This window comes from Schistocerca serialis, chromosome 6 (assembly GCF_023864345.2).
Source record: "Schistocerca serialis cubense isolate TAMUIC-IGC-003099 chromosome 6, iqSchSeri2.2, whole genome shotgun sequence".
Classification (NCBI taxonomy): Eukaryota; Metazoa; Arthropoda; class Insecta; order Orthoptera; family Acrididae; genus Schistocerca; species Schistocerca serialis.
In genome coordinates this window covers 273,366,082-273,387,629 of record NC_064643.1, presented here as the reverse complement: position 1 = coordinate 273,387,629, position 21,548 = coordinate 273,366,082, and the positions used below count along the sequence as shown (strand labels likewise).

The 21,548-nt window shown below is 40.9% G+C and overlaps 1 protein-coding gene across 1 annotated transcript in view; it reads left to right on the top strand.

The window, feature by feature from the left end:
* The window catches only part of LOC126483618 (spatacsin), a 410,710-nt gene that overhangs the window by 275,862 nt on the left and 113,300 nt on the right, over positions 1-21,548 (top strand). Inside the window, exon 28 of the mRNA XM_050106663.1 lies at positions 11,901-12,078. Within this exon, the coding sequence (XP_049962620.1) occupies positions 11,901-12,078 (178 nt within the window). The remainder of the gene's footprint in view (positions 1-11,900; positions 12,079-21,548) is intronic.

The following is a 21,548-nucleotide window of genomic DNA, read 5'->3' as shown; positions in this document are numbered from 1 at the left end:
TATGTGACAGAAATTTCAACTTTATACGTCTGTCCATTCCTGAGGAAAAAAGGCCTTAACAGATGGATGGACAGACAGTCAGATAACAATTACAAAACATTTTTTTCATGTGATATAATTATAAATCCACAATTTTATGACTCTTTTCCTTTGCATGTACAGTGAAACCTTGCTTCTTGTGAAAGTTCGTGGTTTTAGACTAAAGGAAAAGATCCTGTGGGTTTTGATTAGTGATTCTGCAAGTGTCAAAATATTTTATATAAATGGCTGTATCTTTTGATGTCTTCATTGACTCAGAAGCTAATGTTTATGTTGTCACCAAGGTACCATAGACCTCAGTTTGTGACACAAATTTCAACTTGATGTGTTATAACAGTTCCAGAGAAAAAAGCGATCGTAACTGATGGATAGGCACACAGACAATCTGATTTTTAAAAAAATCTTTTCATTATAGTGTGAAATCTTGCTTCTTGCTTTTGTTTGGATTCACTTAGAAGCTTAAAATTTTTGCACCATCAAGGGAATATAGCTCTTGTTGTGTGACACAAATTTCAACTTGGTATGTCTGCCCATTCCTGACAAAAATGGTTTTGAAAAGTTGGACACACAGACAACAAAGTGATCCAGGGTTCCTTTTTTCCAATTAAGATACTGCACCCTAAATGTAATTACAAACAACCATTACACTTTGGTCAGAAGGTAAGTGTCACCTAAGAACTTTGTTTATCAGCAAAGCAGAGGGTGAAAAATTGCATCAGTAATTATGTGAAGCTCTTTCTGAAGCTAACTTGTCCCTAAATAAATCTGTATGCTGAACTAATGCCAATAAAAAAGTGTTTAGGGTTTTAGATAGTGATGCCCAGTACACCTGAGGCAGACAACTTATAAACATCAGAACTTGCAACATTTGTATGGTGCTTAATGACTATTTAAAGGCTTTGGAGTATTCAGGTGAAGAACCATCCAAATTTCTGGTTAATATTTAATGTTATTTTGACATTGGCCCTTTCACTGGAAAGAGTTTGAAGGAAATCAATCTAAGTTTAACATTTCACATCACAAGTTTTTGAGGCATACGACCACGATCTGGCTTACTTTAGGATCTTCAACAAACAGGATTTTGGAACAGTGGGCTGGTATTCAGTATGACCTTCTTGAGCATATACCTCTGCAAAAGAATTCTGCTACTGTTCAGTCCAAATCCTATAATACCATTGTGAATGCTTTAAAAAAACCTTTAATGTAAGCAGAACTTAATTTGGTAATTTCACGCAACAAGAAGCATATAGAAATGAAAAAAATACTTCAGACCTTTTCAGCTTGTGTTTTTAAAGTTTCTGTTGTGAGAAAAATTGACAATATTTCTGGAGTTCTTCGTAGTGAACTTTTGATATTGGATAGTCTGCTTCCTTTTTTTTTTCCAACTAGTTGTTAGTGGGCAAGTAACTGAAGAGATTAGTAAACAATAAGAATATGATAAGTTGGGGTTTCTAAAGAAAGCCCTAACACATTATTTCATAGCTGGCAAACATTGAGGGAAAAGAAAGCATATCAAGTGTTCCAATGAAAAGTTTTAGGTTTATAGATTCCAAAGGAAGAATAAAGAGCAGAAGCTGCAGTGACATTTTAAAGGCTGCAAAAATGGTGCTGTTTAATATCCTACAAGGTTACTTATTACATGAGTGGGAGTGGAAGGTTGTATAGTTTGAAGATGATGACCCAGGTTTGGATGACAAAGTTATTGACAATTGCTGGTAGCAGCAGATCTCAAAAAGAGACTTGTCATTTGTAGACTTAAAGTATCCAAATATTCAAAAACCTGTTAAGGTGTCTCTTACATTGCCCCATGTAAATGTGGACATAGAGAAAAGATATTCCATTTTGAAGCACACATTAGGAAAAGACAAAGCAACAATGACTCAGAGATTTTTAAACAGTTTTTTGACTGTGGGAGGTGTTTTGGGATGTTTCCTTTCTGTGCCCATTTACTCACAGCTAATTAGGAACAAACAGGACACATACAAATTATACTGCTTATAGGGAAGAATACAGAAGGAGAAGAAAACTTGAATTAAAAGAAAAGCAAAAAGCAAAACAAAATCAAAGGCATTTTGAAAAGGAGATTAGAAAGAAGAATAACATAAAAAAAGGTCCATTAACTACGAGACAGCTGCTCACAAGTTTCAGCTAAACTGAAGAAAGCACGGAAAAAAAAAAATTAAAGTCAGAAAAATCATAGAGGGGGCACAAACCATGCAAGTAGAAGAAAGAGTGAAACAAAGGGAGGTGGAAACCATTCAGAAAAATCATTAGAAAATAAAATTTAGTATTATTACCTCATTTTTTTCTATGATTCCTAAGAAACAGTAATCTAAAAGTGTTTTGTTAACCTTTGCCCAGTATTGAAGTGTTGAATGCCATTAATTGTAAAAATGTGATGTAGATTTTGTTTGTGAATTATGATTACCAATATTGAATTGCCAATGCTAAATTACCAATGTAACTGCATATGTTAATAAATGTATATGAAGGAAAAAATGGCCATCACCATCCAGGATCATAATAGAGAAATTTAATTTTGTCTTAGCCAGTACCTTTGGCAGGGGATTATCAAAAATGAAAACAATTCATTTGTGCCATATCTGTTTATTGAAATAATTTGTCATCTTTTAAACACCTTTTTAAAATGTGTTATCACATTTTAATTACCTTTTTCAAATATTTTGTCACCTTACTCAACTTGTCCAAGTGCACCAATGACTCCTAACCCTGTAGAAGACAGTACACAATCTGGACAGGGAAGGAGTGATGTGGGTAGAAGAGAAAAGGGGAATTATTTGGTGAGGCAGTGGAGGTTTTAGGCTAGGGGGATTGTGAGAGTCCAGGGTTATGTTGGGGAAACAATTTCCACCAGCATAGTTCAGAGAAATTAGTGCTGGAAGTATTCAAATGGTTTGCATAGTGAAGCAGCTGATAATGGCCATTCAAGCAACTAGACAGTGGGTTACTTGTTATGCCCAAATAGTATGTTGCACAGTAACTGCAGTGTAGCTGATATATAAAATGGCTGCTTTGATGTGTGTTCCTGTCTGTGATAAGGGAGTAATTGCCTGTAACTGGACAGCAGTTGGAGATGGTGCATGATTATATGGGACAGGTCTTGCACATGGGTTGACTACAAACATCTATGGGGTGCAGGGCTGGGAACAAGATTGGAATAATGATGAACAAGGGATGTTCTGTACATTTGGTGGGTGACACAACAATTCCATTGGGCCTTGAGCCTTTGTTTAATTTTAGAGATTTCAGCAGTTTTGTAACTCCACAGACACAAATATCATCTTTGTGATCCAACTTCTAAAGATTGAACATTCATTCTGTAAACAACGTGTAGAATGTGGCTAAGCCAGTTCTCTTTTGTACTCTTTTTTTCCCAGGAGTACTAGACCAGCAGAGTGTGAAGGGAAACTTATGTGTACCTTCAAATGTGTAAGGTAGGTACTGGTGGAAATGAGGTCATGACAGTCTGTTATAGGTCATGCCAGACTATCTTACATAACTTATCTGCATCCATGAAATTGAGAAAATATTCTGATACCACATAATTATGCTGCCCATCTCATCACTGCAATACATGATGAATCAAATTAGAAAATAAATAATTTACTATGAATGTTCTAAGTGCCATACCAGAAAACTTACTGGTTCAAAGGGCTAATAGGGAAGCTTTAATTTCTAGTGCCATTAATACAGAGGCACTATGTTTTAATTTTGATAATACAAGTAGAGAAATACAGCAGTAATACTTTAACTAGTGGGATTGTAATCCACAAAAACTAGTTCTCATTGCTTTTTAATTTTTTTACAAGAGGAGAACAATATTACATTCATGAAAAAAGAGTGTCTCAGTTTTGAATTTTGTTTCATGCACAACTCCATTCCTGGAATCAAATGTTGCAGAGTTTACTGTAAAACTCCCTGTTCTGTTGAGGAAGAAATAGCATCTTCAACAGGCCTTTCTGTTTTCCTGCTGGTAAACATGGCTGGTCTGTCAGATGAAGTAAGACATGCCTTGAATCTGCCATAGACCTTCCTCTTTTGAATACATTGACATTTTTCCATTTTTATGTTTCAGAGTAAGAAGTTTATATAGCTGTTTGGGATGGATCGGTATGAGACACTTTCATCTTATTGCATTTGGAGATTTTATGTGCCTACACTGACAATGATGTTTCATCAGCTTCTTTAAAATCAAAGAAGTCAGTTGTCTGCATTGGAATTATATGGAATGGGTTCATAGCTTTAGCTGTCTGAACAATTTTTGTGTGCATCTTGTAGGACAAAAGGCCTGCTTACGTTTCTTCATTTCTCTATAATTGCAAAGTCTTTATTGCAGCTCAGGAAGGTGTGGCCACTCACCAAAAATGTGGATGTTATATCTTCAAACCATCTCAGGCTAAATGGAAAAAGCATGGCACTTGGGAGTCCATTGGGAAGCACTGCTTGACACAAGGAACCTGTGCCATTTAGTAATGAATGTTCAAACATATTCTCCATGATTTTGAACAAGTCTAGGGACATGCTATAGATGATCAAGAACACAACAGCATTAAAAACGTGCTTTGTGAAAAAATTACATGTAGCACATTTTCCATACCAGTTTCCAAATATTAATCACTATACTTACAATAATAATAATTCTGATAAATCTGTAAAATCAAAAGCTGATATGAGACGTACCCATCATCTGGTATGTGTATTAAACATATTCTTTCTTGTTTTATTTGATGACATCCTTATCTTGTTGCAACAGCTGCATTCTATCCCAAGTTACTAATTATATCACCTCAGATTATACTTTGGGAACCTGTACATGATTTATATTAGGCAACAGAATCAGCTGCTCACTACATTGGTCAATGTGCAGCTCATCAGAAGCAACTTCCCAGTACTACTGCATATCCTACGGTCCATGATGACACATTGACCAAGTGGCTCTCCAAAATTCAGATATTTGCAAATATTTCCAGGAAGCCAATAACTAGCATTTAAACTTCACCATCAGAATAAATGTTGTGATAAACATGTTATCGAAGAAACCCTAATCTCTTACATATATCTAATGCCGCTGGCTGATGTGCTCCTGTTGGCTCCAGCAATCATGCACTTGCAGAAGACTCTGGAAATCAATACCCAGTTGAGAACCAGTTGTACTTGCATCACTGCCCCTATCATTTCTTTTCTTTTGTTGTCAGTGAAAAGTAACCATAAGCATCTAAAGTCAGTCTCAGTGTCTGTTCTAATATGTAAATCTAATTAAAATTTCTTGTTGGTTGACGTTTATAATGGGCCACTAAAAAGTATTCCCACAATGGATGTCAGCTGCTCCTTGGTGTAGAGTCATTCAAACAGAGGGCTGGTAGCCATCACTGTATCATTTTTCTCTGTGGTCAATAGACTGCAGGCAGCTCTCGATAATGAAATACACTTTCATTCATTCTTGATGTTTCATGGAGCCAATCAAGAAAAAGAATCTTCTGGGCTGAGGAATGTCCACTCCACTATCAGTTATTGCAACTTTGTGTAAACCAACTCTGATGCCTTGGTGCTTTGTAGCAGACTTTTCGAAATAAATTTAACATTCACAAGTGTATACAGTGAATTTGAATTGCTGTTTCAGTTTAGAGTAAACTAACAGCTGCACCTGCATATTTGTACACAATAACAGAATACATATATTTTTATTTTCATGCTTGCATTCCACCAATTACCTTAGCCAGTGTTTTTAGCAAAGTATCTCTGGACCTAGTCACATTGGTTAAACACATGTATGTTACATTACAAAATGATGTGAATTGTATCAAAGACTTATACATAACATCAGTTCACAGAAAAATGAAGGGAAGACATTTTTGTGTGGAGAATTGTGGAAATGAGTAGTATATCTCCATCTACATGACTCCTCTGCAATTCACACTTAAGTGGCAAGCAGAGGGTTTCTTGAAATCACCTTCAGACTGTTTCTCTACCTTTCTGCTCTTTAACAGTGCATGAGAAAAATGAAACACTTGCGTCTTTCTGTATTTGCTCTGATTTCTCTTAAGCATGCTGATGGCAATAAAATGTTTTCATATTCAAAGGAGAAAGTTGATAATTGAAATTTCGCATGAAGATCTCGCTGCAATGAAAAATGCATTGTTTTAACGATTGCGATCCCAACTTGCTTTCATAACCATGACATCCTGTTTCACCATAATACAAATGAGGTGCCCTTCTTTGGACTTTTTTGATGTCCTCCATTAATGACATCTGTGAAGGATATCATACTGCAAAGCCAGACTCTAGCAGTAGATGGACAGGCTTAGTGTAGTGATCATTCCAATACAAGTTTTTCATAGTTGTAGTTCCCAGCAGATACTTAGTTGAATTAACAGTCTTTAAATTTTTGTGGTTTATCATGTAACAAAAATGTAATGTATTTCTTTTTGTACTCACCTTGTGGATAACCCCACATTTTTCCTTGTATATTCCTGACACTGTTTCAGTTTTGGGGTGATCTACAATAGTGTGCAACGCTCAGATGCCAGTATCACTAGTAAAGCATTTATTGTATTACGATAACTGGTTCCACCAAGACTGTGTTGCCATGTTCAGATGATATGCTCTATAACATAAATCATATTTTCCCTCAGTACTGGAAAGAGATTGAAGCACTCTTCTCAACAACAGTACTTCATAGTGAGATTATGCAGTGATTAAGAACTTGGACTTACATACGGGGAGAGGAGCATTAAAATCTCTGTCTGGTCACCCAGATTTAGTTTTCTTATGGTTTACCTAAATTGCTTAAAGCAAACACCAGTATAATTCCTTTGAAAAAGATATGGACAATTTACTTTCCAATGCTGATCCATTTTGAGATTGAACTTTGTTTCTAGTGATTCCATCATTGAAGGGATGTTAAAAATTAATCTTACTTCCTTGCAGAATACTAGTTTGAATCTAGATCAATTTAGGAAGGGAAGGGTGCTGATGGTGAATGATGTGTATAAGGAAAAAACAAAAAGATTAAAATGTGCAGTCAAGGAAGAAGCTAGTAAAATGAGAATAAATGAAAATGCTGATCACTTTAGTTTAGAGACACAAGAGATCTGTTCCAAAAATTCTAGAACTTTCTCCACAACATTTTTATACACTTGTTGTTGTTGTTGTGGTCTTCAGTCCTGAGACTGGTTTGATGCAGCTCTCCATGCTACTCTATCCTGTGCAAGCTTCTTCATCTCCCAGTACCTACTGCAACCTACATCCTTCTGAATCTGCTTAGTGTATTCATCTCTTGGTCTCCCCCTATGATTTTTACCCTCCACGCTGCCCTCAAATACTAAATTGGTGATCCCTTGATGCCTCAGAACATGTCCTACCAACCGATCCCTTCTTCTGGTCAAGTTGTGCCACAAACTTCTCTTCTCCCCAATCCTATTCAATACTTCCTCATTAGTTATGTGATCTACCCATCTAATCTTCAGCATTCTTCTGTAGCACCACATTTCAAAAGCTTCTATTCTCTTCTTGTCCAAACTATTTACCGTCCATGTTTCACTTCCATACATGGCTACACTCCATACAAATACTTTCAGAAATGACTTCCTGACACTTAAATCTATACTCGATGTTAACAAATTTCTCTTCTTCAGAAACGCTTTCCTTGCCATTGCCAGTCTACTTTTTATATCCTCTCTACTTCGTCCATCATCAGTTATTTTGCTCCCCAAATAGCAAAACTCCTTTACTACTTTAAGTGTCTCATTTCCTAATCTAATACCCTCAGCATCTCCCGACTTAACTCGACTACATTCCATTATCCTCGTTTTGCTTTTGTTGATGTTCATCTTATATCCTCCCTTCAAGACACCATCCATTCCGTTCAACTGCTCTTCCAAGTCCTTTGCTGTCTCTGACAGAATTACAATGTCATCGGCGAACCTCAAAGTTTTTATTTCTTCTCCATGGATTTTAATACCTACTCCAAATTTTTCTTTTGTTTCCTTTACTGCTTGCTCAATATAGAGATTGAATAACATCGGGGAGAGGCTACAACCCTGTCTTACTCCCTTCCCAACCACTGCTTCCCTTTCATGCCCCTCGACTCTTATAACTGCCATCTGGTTTCTGTACAAGTTGTAAATAGCCTTTCGCTCCCTGTACTTTACCCCTGCCACCTTTAGAATTTGAAAGAGAGTATTCCAGTCAACATTGTCAAAAGCTTTCTCTAAGTCTACAAATGCTAGAAACGTAGGTTTGCCTTTCCTTAATCTTTCTTCTAAGGTAAGTCGTAAGGTCAGTATTGCCTCACGTGTTCCAGTATTTCTACGGAATCCAAACTGATCTTCCCCGAGGTCAGCTTCTACTAGTTTTTCCATTCGTCTGTAAAGAATTCGTGTTAGTACTTTGCAGCTGTGGCTTATTAAACTGATTGTTCGGTAATTTTCACATCTGTCAACGCCTGCTTTCTTTGGGATTGGAATTATTATATTCTTCTTGAAGTCTGAGGGTATTTCGCCTGTTTCATACATCTTGCTCACCAGATGGTAGAGTTTTGTGAGGACTGGCTCTCCCAAGGCCATCAGTAGTTCCAATGGAATGTTGTCTACTCCCGGGGCCTTGTTTTTTTCTACTAACCCTCTTATTTTTACCTACTTGATCGTCTGCTGCCTTCACTACTTCATCCCTCAGAGCTACCCATTCTTCTTCTAGTGTATTTCTTTCCCCCATTCCTTTCAATTGTTCCCTTATGCGCTCCCTGAAACTCTGTACAACCTCTGGTTCTTTCAGTTTATCCAGGTCCCATCTCCTTAAATTCCCACCTTTTTGCAGTTTCTTCAGTTTTAATCTACAGGTCATAACCAATAGATTGTGGTCAGAGTCCACATCTGCCCCTGGAAACGTCTTACAATTTAAAACCTGGTTCCTAAATCTCTGTCTTACCATTATATAATCTATCTGATACCTTTTAGTATCTCCAGGGTTCTTCCATGTATACAACCTTCTTTCATGATTCTTAAACCAAGTGTTAGCTATGATTAAGTTGTGCTCTGTGCAAAATTCTATCAGGCGGCTTCCTCTTTCATTTCTTAGCCCCAATCCATATTCACCTACTGCGTTTCCTTCTCTCCCTTTTCCTACACTCGAATTCCAGTCACCCATGACTATTAAATTTTCGTCTCCCTTCACTATCTGAATAATTTCTTTCATTTCATCATACATTTCTTCAATTTCTTCGTCATCTGCAGAGCTAGTTGGCATATAAACTTGTACTACTGTAGTAGGTGTGGGCTTCGTATCTATCTTGGCCACAATAATGCGTTCACTATGCTGTTTGTAGTAGCTTACCCGAATTCCTATTTTCCTATTCATTATTAAACCTACTCCTGCATTACCCCTATTTGACTTTGTGTTTATAACCCTGTAGTCACCTGACCAGAAGTCTTGTTCCTCCTGCCACCGAACTTCACTAATTCCCAGTATATCTAACTTTAACCTATCCATTTCCCTTTTTAAATTTTCTAACCTACCTGCCCGATTAAGGGATCTGACATTCCACGCTCCGATCCGTAGAACGCCAGTTTTCTTTCTCCTGATAACGACATCCTCTTGAGTAGTCCCCGCCCGGAGATCCGAATGGGGGACTATTTTACCTCCGGAATATTTTACCCAAGAGGACGCCATCATCATTTAATCATACAGTAAAGCTGCATGCCCTCGGGAAAAATTACGGCCGTAGTTTCCCCTTGCTTTCAGCCGTTCGCAGTACCAGCACAGCAAGGCTGTTTTGGTTATTGTTACAAGGCCAGATCAGTCAATCATCCAGACTGTTGCCCTTGCAACTACTGAAAAGGCTGCTGCCCCTCTTCAGGAACCACACGTTTGTCTGGCCTCTCAACAGATACCCCTCCGTTGTGGTTGTACCTACGGTACGGCTATCTGTATCGCTGAGGCACGCAAGCCTCCCCACCAACGGCAAGGTCCATGGTTCATGGGGGGGGTTTATACACTTACCTTTTACTTATTGTGCATTGTATCTTTTGAAATGCTCTCCTCCACAATTGATACATCACTCCCACTCCCACCACTCCCCACTTCCAGAAGCAGTCTTGGTACACCTCTTGCTAGATTGAGCAAAGTGCCATCTGTGAATTTTGTTTTATCTCAACTGTTGCTGCAGATCTTCATCCTTTCAACAGGATTTTCAGCTTTGGAAATAAAAAAGAGACCATATGGGCCAGGTCTGGAGAGTACAGAGGTTGAAGCTGCACAGTGATTTCCTTTTTTGTGCAATAGTCATGCACCAACAGGGATGAACGTGCAGTTCATTATTATGATGCAAGAGCCATGAATTGTTTCACCACATTTCAGGCCATTTCCTTCTCGTATTTTGTCTCAGGCATTGCAACATGTTCTAGTAGTACTATTGATTAACAGTTTGCTCCTGTGGTGTGAATTCATGATGAATTAGTCCTTCAGAAAACTATCAGCATGGTTTTGACATTTGACCTCACCTGATGAGCTTTTCTTTTGTCTTGGAAAACCTTTCCCAACCCATTATGAACTCTGAACCTTCATCTCAACATCATAACCATGGATCCATGTCTCATCACCAGTTATGCTTTTCTTGAGGAACATCTCGTTCTCATTTGTGTGATGCAAAAGTTCTTCACAGGTTACGAGATGAAAGGCTTTATGGTCATGACCCCATGAGCCATGGAATGAACTTGCCAGCAACACGATGCATTCCAAGATGCTGTGTCAGGATCTAATGACATGATCCAACTGAAATGCTACATTCTTCTGCAATCTCTTGGAGCGTCAGTCTTCAATTGGCACACACAATTTCAGTGATGTTCCTTGCATGAGCATCATCGGTAGACGTCGAAGGGATTCCTGAATGAGGATCATCTTTAACTTCTGTCCAGCCATTTGTAAACCATGTGAACCATTCATAACACCAAGTAAGGCTTAAGCACTCATCACCCTAGGCTTTATACATCATTTGGTGTGTCTCCGTAAAAGATTTTCTTGAGTTTCATGCAAAATTTAATGTAGATGTGTTGCTCCTCTAACTCTGCCATATTGAAATTTGCAAACTGTGTGACACAATGTTCTACTCAGTATGGCACCGAACATTAAGTAACAGACATACAACGATGAAACTTCTACCAGTTACACGTTAAACACAGGTATGTGCAGGAGGAATGCCAACCCCATTGTGCTCCAACACACCATTGGCGTGTAATTACGAATGTTCTGGAATTTTTTGAACTGACCTCACGTATCAGCTATATTATTGGTGAAAAATTGTATAAATCATACATATTCAATTTTTCAAAATTAATTAATGTATTTAATCTGCAGAAAAGTAATTATTATCTACAGTAGGTCTTTGGACAAGTTCTCATTATTAGGCAGGGGTAACTCCATAATATAGAACATGTGCTTCTGTAACCTTCCTCATTTGATTATTCGTTAGTAGATTGTAATTTCAAATGCTAAAAAGTAGCTATTTTTTATTTGAGTGAATGAACTTAAACTTTTCTATCCAGAGTGCAGGAACACCAACCACATATCACTTTCTGATGTGACAGGTTTGGTTCCCATAATTGTGCAGCCCATCATGTCATTACCATTCATCTCAACAATACTGAAAAGTATTTATAAGTTAACGCATATGTCTGCTTTTAAGAGCATTGGTATATCACAGACAAAATATCTTTTTACATCCCTTAATAAATGAAACATAGTTAAATATCTAAATGGGCTTTTCAAATGTTGATTGTATAGTACTAAATTAAAGGAACTCCATAGCAGCTTCTGTAATCTAAGAGATTCAAATACTTTTGTTTCAGCATGTAATTAGTTTGGAAGATCCACTATCGCTAATCAGAACTGCTGTTGAAAATGACACTATAAATAAATTAGTAGTTGTGAATGATCTTGTATGTTGTGCTGGATCTACTGATGAAGAAATAGCTGAACTTTTGTGTTCAGAAATTGTGGCAGCCATCACTAGGCAGCATTTGCAAGGTAATTTGATTTTTGTTTTCTTGATGTTCCTTGTCATGTGTTTTATCAGTATTTCATAGACACTATAAATTTTAATGTTTATAATTGTGTAAGTGTCTTCAGGAAGTTGATGGAAATTCCTACTTTTCTGGAAACTTACTTTCACATTTTCTTAACTACTGTCCACTAAGGAAAGAGGTTGGTTAGAGATATATGTCATATTCATTATGAAGCTAATACAGTCAGAGCACTAGCTCATTTGGACAAAGATGAGAGAGAATATTAGCCATAGTTTTGTTTAAAGAATCACCCCAATATTCATTCCAAGTCATTAGACAAACTACGTTCAGTGAGGCGGCAAAAGTCATGGGATGCCTCCCAATATTGTTTTGGACCTTCTTTTGCCTAACATAATTCAGCAGTTTGATGTGGCATGGACTCAGAAAGTTAGTGGAAGTCCCCTGCAGAAATATTGAGCTGTGCTGCCTTTATAGCTGTCCCTAATTGCGAAAGTGTTGCCATTGCCGGATCTTGTTCACGAACTGACTTCTTGTTTATGTCCCTTAAATGTACTATGGTATTCATGTCGGTAATGTGGGTGGCCAAATCATTTGTTTGAATTGTCCAGAATGTTCTTCAAATCAATTGTGAATGATAGTGCCCAGATGACACATTTTGGGACTTGAAGTCCATTAATGGCCGCATATGGTCTCCAAGTAGCCGAGCATAACCATTTCCAGTCAATGATCAGTTCAGTTGGACCAGAGGACACAATACATTCCGTGTAAACTCAGCCCACACCATTATCGAGCCACTACCAGCTTGCACAATGCCTTGTTGACAACCTGGGTCCATGGCTTCATGGGGTGTGTGCCACACTCAAATCTTACCATCAGCTCTTACCATCTGAAATCAGGACTCATCTGACCGGGCCAGATTTTCCAGTCGCCTAGAATCCAACTTTTGTGACTCGCTGATCTTTCAAAGTGCTGCCGCGCAGTTACGCGCGTCCTCTACATGCGGTGTTGTCTGCCAGCCATGCAGCAGCAGCGCCACCTAAGCGGCCAGCTAGCCAGCGGCCGCTAGACTCGGACTCAGTTATGATATGACCGTTAGAGTGACACACGTCTTACTCTGTTTACTTGATCTGTGACTTTCATGTATTGTGTCGTCCTTGAAATATATTTGTTCAACTTGAAGTTAAAACAATTGGCGACGAGGATGGGATACGAACCCACACGTGCAAAGCACATTGGATTCCTTGTCGACGACATTTTCGTCCCTTTTTTCTCCTGGGTTAGGCCGTGAAAATGACTTTGAAGCTCATATCACTCTCAAACCCACTGTTCGGCCTAAGTTTTTTCGGGCTCGGCCCATTCCTGTGGCCCTTCGTGATCAGGTCAAACGGGAGCTGGATCATCTCACTGCTTCAGGGGTCTTGCTTCCTGTCACTTCCAGTGAGTGGTCCTCTCCTGTCGTCGTCATTGCTAAGCCAAATGGTGATATTCATCTCTGTGGCAATTTCAAGGCCACTGTAAATGCTCAATGACTTATTGACACTTACCCTATGCCTTGACCTGAAGAATTGTTCACTAAACTTGCTGGAGGCCAGTATTTTTCTAAACTTGACCTGTCAGAAGCTTATCATCAACTTCCTCTCGACACTGCTTCCCGGCCGTTTCTGGTGCTTAACAGCCTTTCGGCCTCTATCAATACCAATGATTGCCATTCGGGGTTGCCAGCGCCCCTGCTCTCTTTCAGCGATTCTTGGAACAATTATTGCTCCCTGTCCCTGGGTGTATAAATTACATGGACGACATTGTTGCCACTGGCTCCACCACTGAAGAACATCTTCAGAACCTCCACACACTTTTTCATGTCTTACAGACCACCAGTCTTAAGTGTAATCTTCAGAAATCACAATTTTTTCAGGCATCTATCACGTACTTGGGGTTTCAACTCTCTCGGGATGGTATTCGTCCGCTTCAGCACGCTGTCGCTGCGATCAATGCCCTTTCTCGCCCTACATCTGTTAAGGAACTGCAGGCCTTCTTGGGGAAAATAGCATAATATCACAAGTTTTTACCGTCTGCTGCTTCAGTGCCTCAGCCGTTACATCGCCTGTTGCATAAAAACGTGCCTTTTCACTGGTCCGCATCATGCGATGTGGCTTTCCAGAAATTGAAGGCTATGCTGAAACAGGCCCCGTGCCTGGCTACTTATCGACCTGGCCAACATCTTGTTCTTGCCACGGACGCCTCTCAATACAGGGTCGGTGCAGTCCTTGCGCACCATTTTTCTGACGGTTCTGAACAACCCATTGCTTATGCCTCCAAAACACTCATAGATGCCCAACAAAAGTATTCTCAAATTGAAAAAGAAGCTTTGGCCATTATTTATGCTCTTCATAAGTTTGGTGTTTTTCTCTATGGATCCAAGTTTCATCTTGTTACAGATCCTTGTTTCATCCATCGTCACTTCCCGACAAGGCTGCACACCGCCTCCAGCGTTGGGCTCTTTACTTGTCTCGTTTCAATTATGAGATTCATTTCTGGCCGACAGCTCAATATGCGAATGCTGATGCACTGTCTCGCCTTCCCATGGGTCCTGATCTGGCATTCAATAGGGACGAACTTTTGTGTTTCCAACTGGATGTTGCCGAGCAGCGGGTTGTGGACGCATTCCCCATCACCGACGCATTCCCCATCACCGAGGACCGGCTGGCGGCTGCTATGGGTTTTGACCCTACCCTCTCTTGGGTTTTACACTTTATTCAGAAGGGTGGCCAGATCGTCCGTCCGCTAAGACTTCTGATCCGTTGCGGAACTACTACGCTGTGCGTTACCGCCTCATGGCTAGGGATAGTGTTACCCGCCTTTCCACCGAAAATGCTTTGCCGCCTGTTGTGGTACCTGCATCTTTGTGTGCTTCAGTCTTGCGCCTCCTTCACCAAGGGCACTGGGGTGTCTCTCGCAGAAAAACTCTGGCACGCCGTCATGTGTACTGGCCCGGCATCGACTCTGAAATCGCACACATGGTCGCTGCCTGCGGCCCTTGTGCGTCACAGGCCGCTGCCCCGAAGTCATCTTTGTCACCGTGGCCTTCACCTGAGAAGCCCTGGGAGCGTATTCATGCTGACTTCGTGGGACCTTTTTAAGTACTTATTAGCTTTTCGTTATTGACGCCTACTCTAACTTTCCTTTCATTGTCCGTTGCACGTCGCCTACCACCGCGGCAACCACTAATACTCTAGCTTGCATTTTCTCTTTGGAAAGCCTTCCCTCTACTCTTGTTACTGATAATGGTCCACAATTTGCCTCTTCCGATTTTGCGGATTTTTGTGCCCGTCACTGTGTCATGCATGTCACGGCCCTTCTGTTCCATCCACAGTCAGACGGTGAGCTGAACGACTGGTACACACATTTAAGGTCAGATGAGGAAACTCCTGACTTCTTCTGCTACTGATGATGCGATTATCCACTTTCTGGCTTCTTACCATTTCACCCCCATGAGCGACCACAGCCCAGCTGAGCTCTTACATGGCCGACAGCCCCACACGCTACTTCATTTCTGCGGCCTTCCACCTCACGGCCGCGGGTGCCTTTGCTTGGCCGGTTCACCGCCGGCAACCTTGTATGGGTACGGGGATATGGCAGGCGGCCAAAATGGAGTCCTGGCCACATCTTACGACACTGTGGCCGACGCCTGTATGAAATCCAGACGGACATGGGTGTTGCAGTGCGTCATTCGGTCCAGCTTCGGCCTCGTGTGCCGGCAACACCTATTCTGGATGCCGCTACAGCACCTTCGGCTCTACCTGACGCTCGGGATCCTGGAATCTCTCATTACTCACAATGCAGTCCTCTCACCATCATATCGGTGCCAGCACAAGAACTGACACCACCAGGGGAAGTGCCCATGCAGGAACCAGATGACCACCATCTGTCGGAGCAACTCTACTCGCCTCCTTCTCCTACGGATGCGGACACATCGCCCATGTCTCCTGTTATAACAACCGGACTTGCCGCAGTGGGCAGATTGGTGCATGGGTCCCCAGCAGGTTCGACCCCCATGTCTCCTGTCATCTCGACCCGTTATCATCGGGGACACTTCCGTCCATACGGGAAGCCTCCTCCTCGAGACCTTACGGCCAGTCAAACAACACCTATGGACTTTAGCAATCTACAGGCCACCTCCATCAAGACCTGTGCAAAAACTTGAAAGGGGGGAAAAGTGTTGTGACTCGCCGATCTTTCAAAGTGCCGCCGCGCAGTTACGCGCGTCCTCTACATGTGGCACTGTCTGCCAGCCATGCAGCAGCAGCGCCACTTAAGCGGCCAGCCAGCCAGTTGCCGCTAGACTCGGACTCAGTTATGATTTGACTGTTAAAGTGTACACACGTCTTACTCTGTTTACTTGATCTGTCACTTTCATGTATTGCGTTGTCCTTGAAATATATTTGTTCAACTTGAAGTTAAAACACCAACTGATGTAGCCATGACCCCAGGAGAGACATTGCAGGCAATGTCATGCTGTTAGCAAAGGCAATCATGTTGGTTGTCTGCTGTCATAGACTACCCGTTAATGCCAGTTTTTGCTGCACTGTCGTATAGGATCTGTTTGTTTAATGTCCTATATTGATATCTGCAGTTGTTTCATGCAGTGTTGCGTGTCTGTTAGCACTGACAACTCTATGCAAATGCTGGTGCTCTCTGTCATTAAGTGGGGGCTGTCAGCCACTGCATTGTCCATGGTGAGAGTTAATGCCTGAAATTTGGTATTCTTGGCACACCCTTGACACTGTGGACCTTGGAATATGGAACTCCCGTATGATTTCCAAAATGAAATTCCCCATGCGTCTAGCTCCAACTACCATTTAGCATTCGAAGTCTGTTAACTCTTGTTGTGCAGCCATAATCATATTGGAAACCTTTTCACATGAATCACCTGAGTACAGATGACAGCTCATCAATGCACTGCCATTTTATACCTTATGTACCCTGTACTATGCCATCTCTATATGTGCGTATCACTGTCCCGTGACTTTTGTCACCTCAGTGTAAAACATTAACTGTGATGACAGAACCCTGCTCCTCCAAAATAGAAGTGCAATGTATTAATGACCCATTTTTAGGTCGTATACTATACTGCATCCAGATATGGACTCTAAGGTTAACAGATAAGTGTCTGGATTTTGGCTCCAAGATGTAGTAATTGTCATATTCAGTCATTCATTCATGATCTTCCATAGATCTGATCGAGAAGAATACCTTTAGGGATGTGAAATGAGTCAAGCTATACACATTAAAAAAAGACAAGGAAAATGTAGAAACATAATCTGTATACTATGTTAATGATAATTTGTTACTATACTGCATAATGTTTGTTCATGCTTATGCCAGATAATTTAATCAAGTTAATTACAAGGGTTGCCCAGAAGTAATGTACCATATTTTTTTCTTCAACAATTCTGTATTGAACATAATGAGAATTACACTCTCAAAAGAATGCTATTTTATCTACACGCCCTATTTTTCCATGTAACCTCCATCCCATTCTGTGGCCTTCCTCCAGTGTGAATCAAGGGCATGTATGCCCTGGCAGTACCAATCCTTGTTGTGGTGGCAGAGCCAGTGCTCACTATGTGAACTTCCATTGCTGATAGACAGATGCAGCGCCAACTGTTGAGTCATAATGTGTCTGTCCTTGTGAACGATGACATCACCTTGCTGCAACATCTCAGGTGTGACAGCCGTGGATGGTCTCCCCGACCACTGCAAATCGTGAAGCTCCACTGAACCACCTTCTGGTGATCTCATCCTCTGTGCCCAGTGACTAATGGAACCTCTATCAAAAGCAGATGCTCTGTAGGCTTTGCACAAGCGTTTGTGAATATTCCCCACAGTTTCTTTCTCTGCAGTGATAAATTCAATGACGACATGTTTCTTGTAACTTACATCATCTATTGACACCATTTTGAAGCTGTCCTGCATCTACACTACCTGTTGGAAGTGATTGAAACTTGGTGTGCTCACTCAGGAGGCTTCAGATAATACGTACGTAGCATTTCACGTTCATAGCATTGTTTTTGGCTGAGGAAAAAATGTGGCGCATTACTTTTTTGACAACCCTCGTAGGATGTAATTGCTGATGGTGTTTTTTGTTCCATCACTACAACTACAAGAAAGTGCATGTTTTTCTCATGAGATATGTTTCACTCTATTGAAGTAAGGTATCGTCAGTGGTGGTAATTTCTGCTTGGTTTCTTAGGAAGTCTGATTTTCCACTGCTTTGTAAAACAATGCATTTTTTACATTTTACGCAGCACATTTTTTCATACACCACTATTACAGTAAACGGTGGTGTATAAAAAAGTGTGCTATGTAAAACATAAAAAAAGCATAATTCTACAAAGCAGCCAAAAATTAAACTACAAGTATCAAGTGTCTAATGAAGACAGAAACTAAAGACATAACTAGCAGATGGCACTTCCTGCTGTAGAGGAGAAACCAAACAGGAATTGCCACTACTGATGATGTTTTGCTTCAATGTAGCAAAACACATCTCATGAGAAAAACATGCATTTTCTTGTAGTTGTAATGATGGATTAAAAATACCCTCAGGAATTGGAAAGCAACTATGCACAATATTGCCACACAAATGAGGAACTTAATTAAAGAGTAAGCTGCTACTTTGAAAAGCTGCTGCACCTTCAGTTTTACTAGATAACTGCTGTTCATCTGCTGGAACAGCGATAAAAAAATAAGACTAAAACAATTATAACAATAGTCTAGGATCACATGTAAGTCATTAAAAATTTGTTAATCAGGTGATCAGTTTCGATCATAGTACAATCATCATCAGACTATTGCCACTCTCTCCAGCTGTCATCATGGAGTTTTAGTGGTCAGTTGATGCTTGTACCACAACAAAATTAGCCACCTGATTAGTGTATTTTAAATTTTAACATCATACAAGCAATTCTAGACTATTTTATTTAAAAGCCTTTAGCTTTGACTTTCTGGTAATTCCCAGTCACTTTCTTTATGATGGGTTCGAGCTCGTTGAATGTCTTACTACTGCAGTATATAAGTTCACTCTGAACCTTAGAAAAGAAGGCAGAGTCTACAAGTGAGTGTAAGAATACTGAAGATTAGGTGGGTAGATCACATAATAAATGAGGAGATCTAAATAAAATTGGAGAGACAAGAAATCTGTGGCACAACTTGACTAAAAGAAGGGATCAGTTGATAGGACACATTCAGAGCCATCAAGAGATCATCAATTTAGTAGTGGAGGGAAATGTGTGTGTGTGTGTGTGTGTGTGTGTGTGTGCGCGCGCGCGCGCGCATGTGCGTGTGCGTGTGTGTGCATGCGTCTGTGTCAGGGTGGCGGTGGGGGGGATGTCAAAATCATGGAGGGAGACCAGCAGACTAATATAGTAAGCAGATTGTTGGTTGTCATGTCCACATAGAATGCAGCAAAGTGGTTGCAGCTGAGCTTGTATATCACATGACTGGTTTCACAGAGACCCTTGCCTTTGATGGGATAGGTGATGCATGTGACTGGACTGGAGTTGGTCGCAGTGGAAGGATGTACAGGACAGGTCTTGCTTCTAAATCTATGACAGGAATATGAGCTATGGCACAAGGTTCTGGGAGCAGGGATTATGTAGGGATGAATGAGAATATGTGTAGCTTCAGTGGGCAGAGGAATACCACTGTGGGAGGGGTGGGAAGGATAGTGGGTAGGACATTCCTCATTGCAGTGCACAATGAGGGATAGTTGAAACCCTGATGGGAATGTGATTCAGTTGCTCCAGTCCTGGCTGATACTAAATCATGAGGGGAATTCTCCTTTGAGGCTGGCTGGTGTGACTTTGGGAGGTGATGGGTGACTGGAGATGTAAGGCATGGGAGATCTGTTTTTGTACAAGGTTTGGAGGTTATTACAGTCTGTGAAGGCCTCAGTGAGACCCTCGGTATATTTTGACCACTGCAGATGCAAAGACTGCAGTTGGCTATGCTGTACGCAAGTGACATCTTGGTGTGAAATGGGTGGCAGCTGTTGAAGTGGAGGTATTGCTGGTGGTAGGTAGGTTTGATATGGACAGAGGTACAGATGTAGCCATCTTTGAGGTGAAGGTCAACATTGACAAAGGTGGCTTGCTGTGTTGCTTAAGACCAAGTGAAGCTAATGAGGGAGCAGAGATCCTTTCAGTGGGGGCACAATAACTGACCAAAATGTGGTATCCTTAGTGGTTGGGTTTATGGACTTTAGGAAGCATGTAGAAGGTAGGGATGCGGGGAGCAGTAGGGCTGAGGAGAGAGATGGACTCTGGGGAAAGGTCCTGGGATTGGGGTAAAGAATTGAGGATCGACTGGAGATCCTGCTGGATTTCTGGAATGGGCTCACTGTGGCAGTGTTTGTAGAAAGATGAATCTGACAGCTAGGGGAATTCTTCTGCCAGGGATTCCTTTCGCTTCAAAACAACAGAGGTGGAGCCTTTGTTAGCAGGTAGGATTAAAAGCTGGGGATCAGTTTTTAGGTGGTGTATTGTGGTTCTTTTTGTGGATATAGGATTAGTTTCCATGTTGAGGGATATGACGAATTATGGTGAAGCAAGGTTCGAGGTTAAGAAATTCTGGAAAGATAACAGGAGTGATGGGAGATGGGAGGGCAGTGGGGATGGATCATGTTTGGGTGGGGGAGTGAACTGAGTTGGGCATGGTTCAGTATTTGTTTTTGGTCAAGTATGATTGCTAGATTGGGGGCAAAAAAAAATGTTTTCATTATAGGCACCAGGAGGAGAAGGTCTTTAAAAAGTCCTGCATGTTGAATTTGGGAGTGGGGCAAAAGGTGAGGTCTTTGGTAAGGACCAATACTTCTGTGGGGCTAACACTTTTGGAGGAAAGGTTCATGATTGTGTTTCGGGTGTGTTTAGGTTCTCGATTCTGTATGGTGGTGGGAGTTTTTGAGGGTGGAGTAAATGTAGTAGGATTGCGAGGCAGGTTTTGTCAGTTATGAGGAAATGTGGGGGAGGTTTGGAGGTTGTTGTAGAGATGGTGAACAGTGGGGGATAGTTGTAGTAGGAAGTGAACAGGGTGTTTTTTGAGGTGGCACTGTGCATGTTGCTCTCGTTCCTAGAAGGCAAGAGTTTCAATGTGCGATATAGGATCCAGGAATTTGGTATTGCATTGGGGGAGAATTTTGTGGTGGATGGAGAGGAGGTTTTGCAAGTAGTTTTGGGCATGATTGATATGGTTTTACAGGACTATATTGGTGAAGGTTAAAAATTGGCAGAATCTGATCAAATGGAGGGCATTGTCAAAGGAAGGGTGGCAGCCAGAGATGGGTTATTGATGGTAAGGCCATTTGGAGGGATACCGTGAGCTAAGCAACAATGCAGGAACAGTGTGTGACACTGGATTCTTTCTAGGTATAAAGAAACTTACCTCCAGTGAAGCAAATGGACGAAGCAAGGATGCATG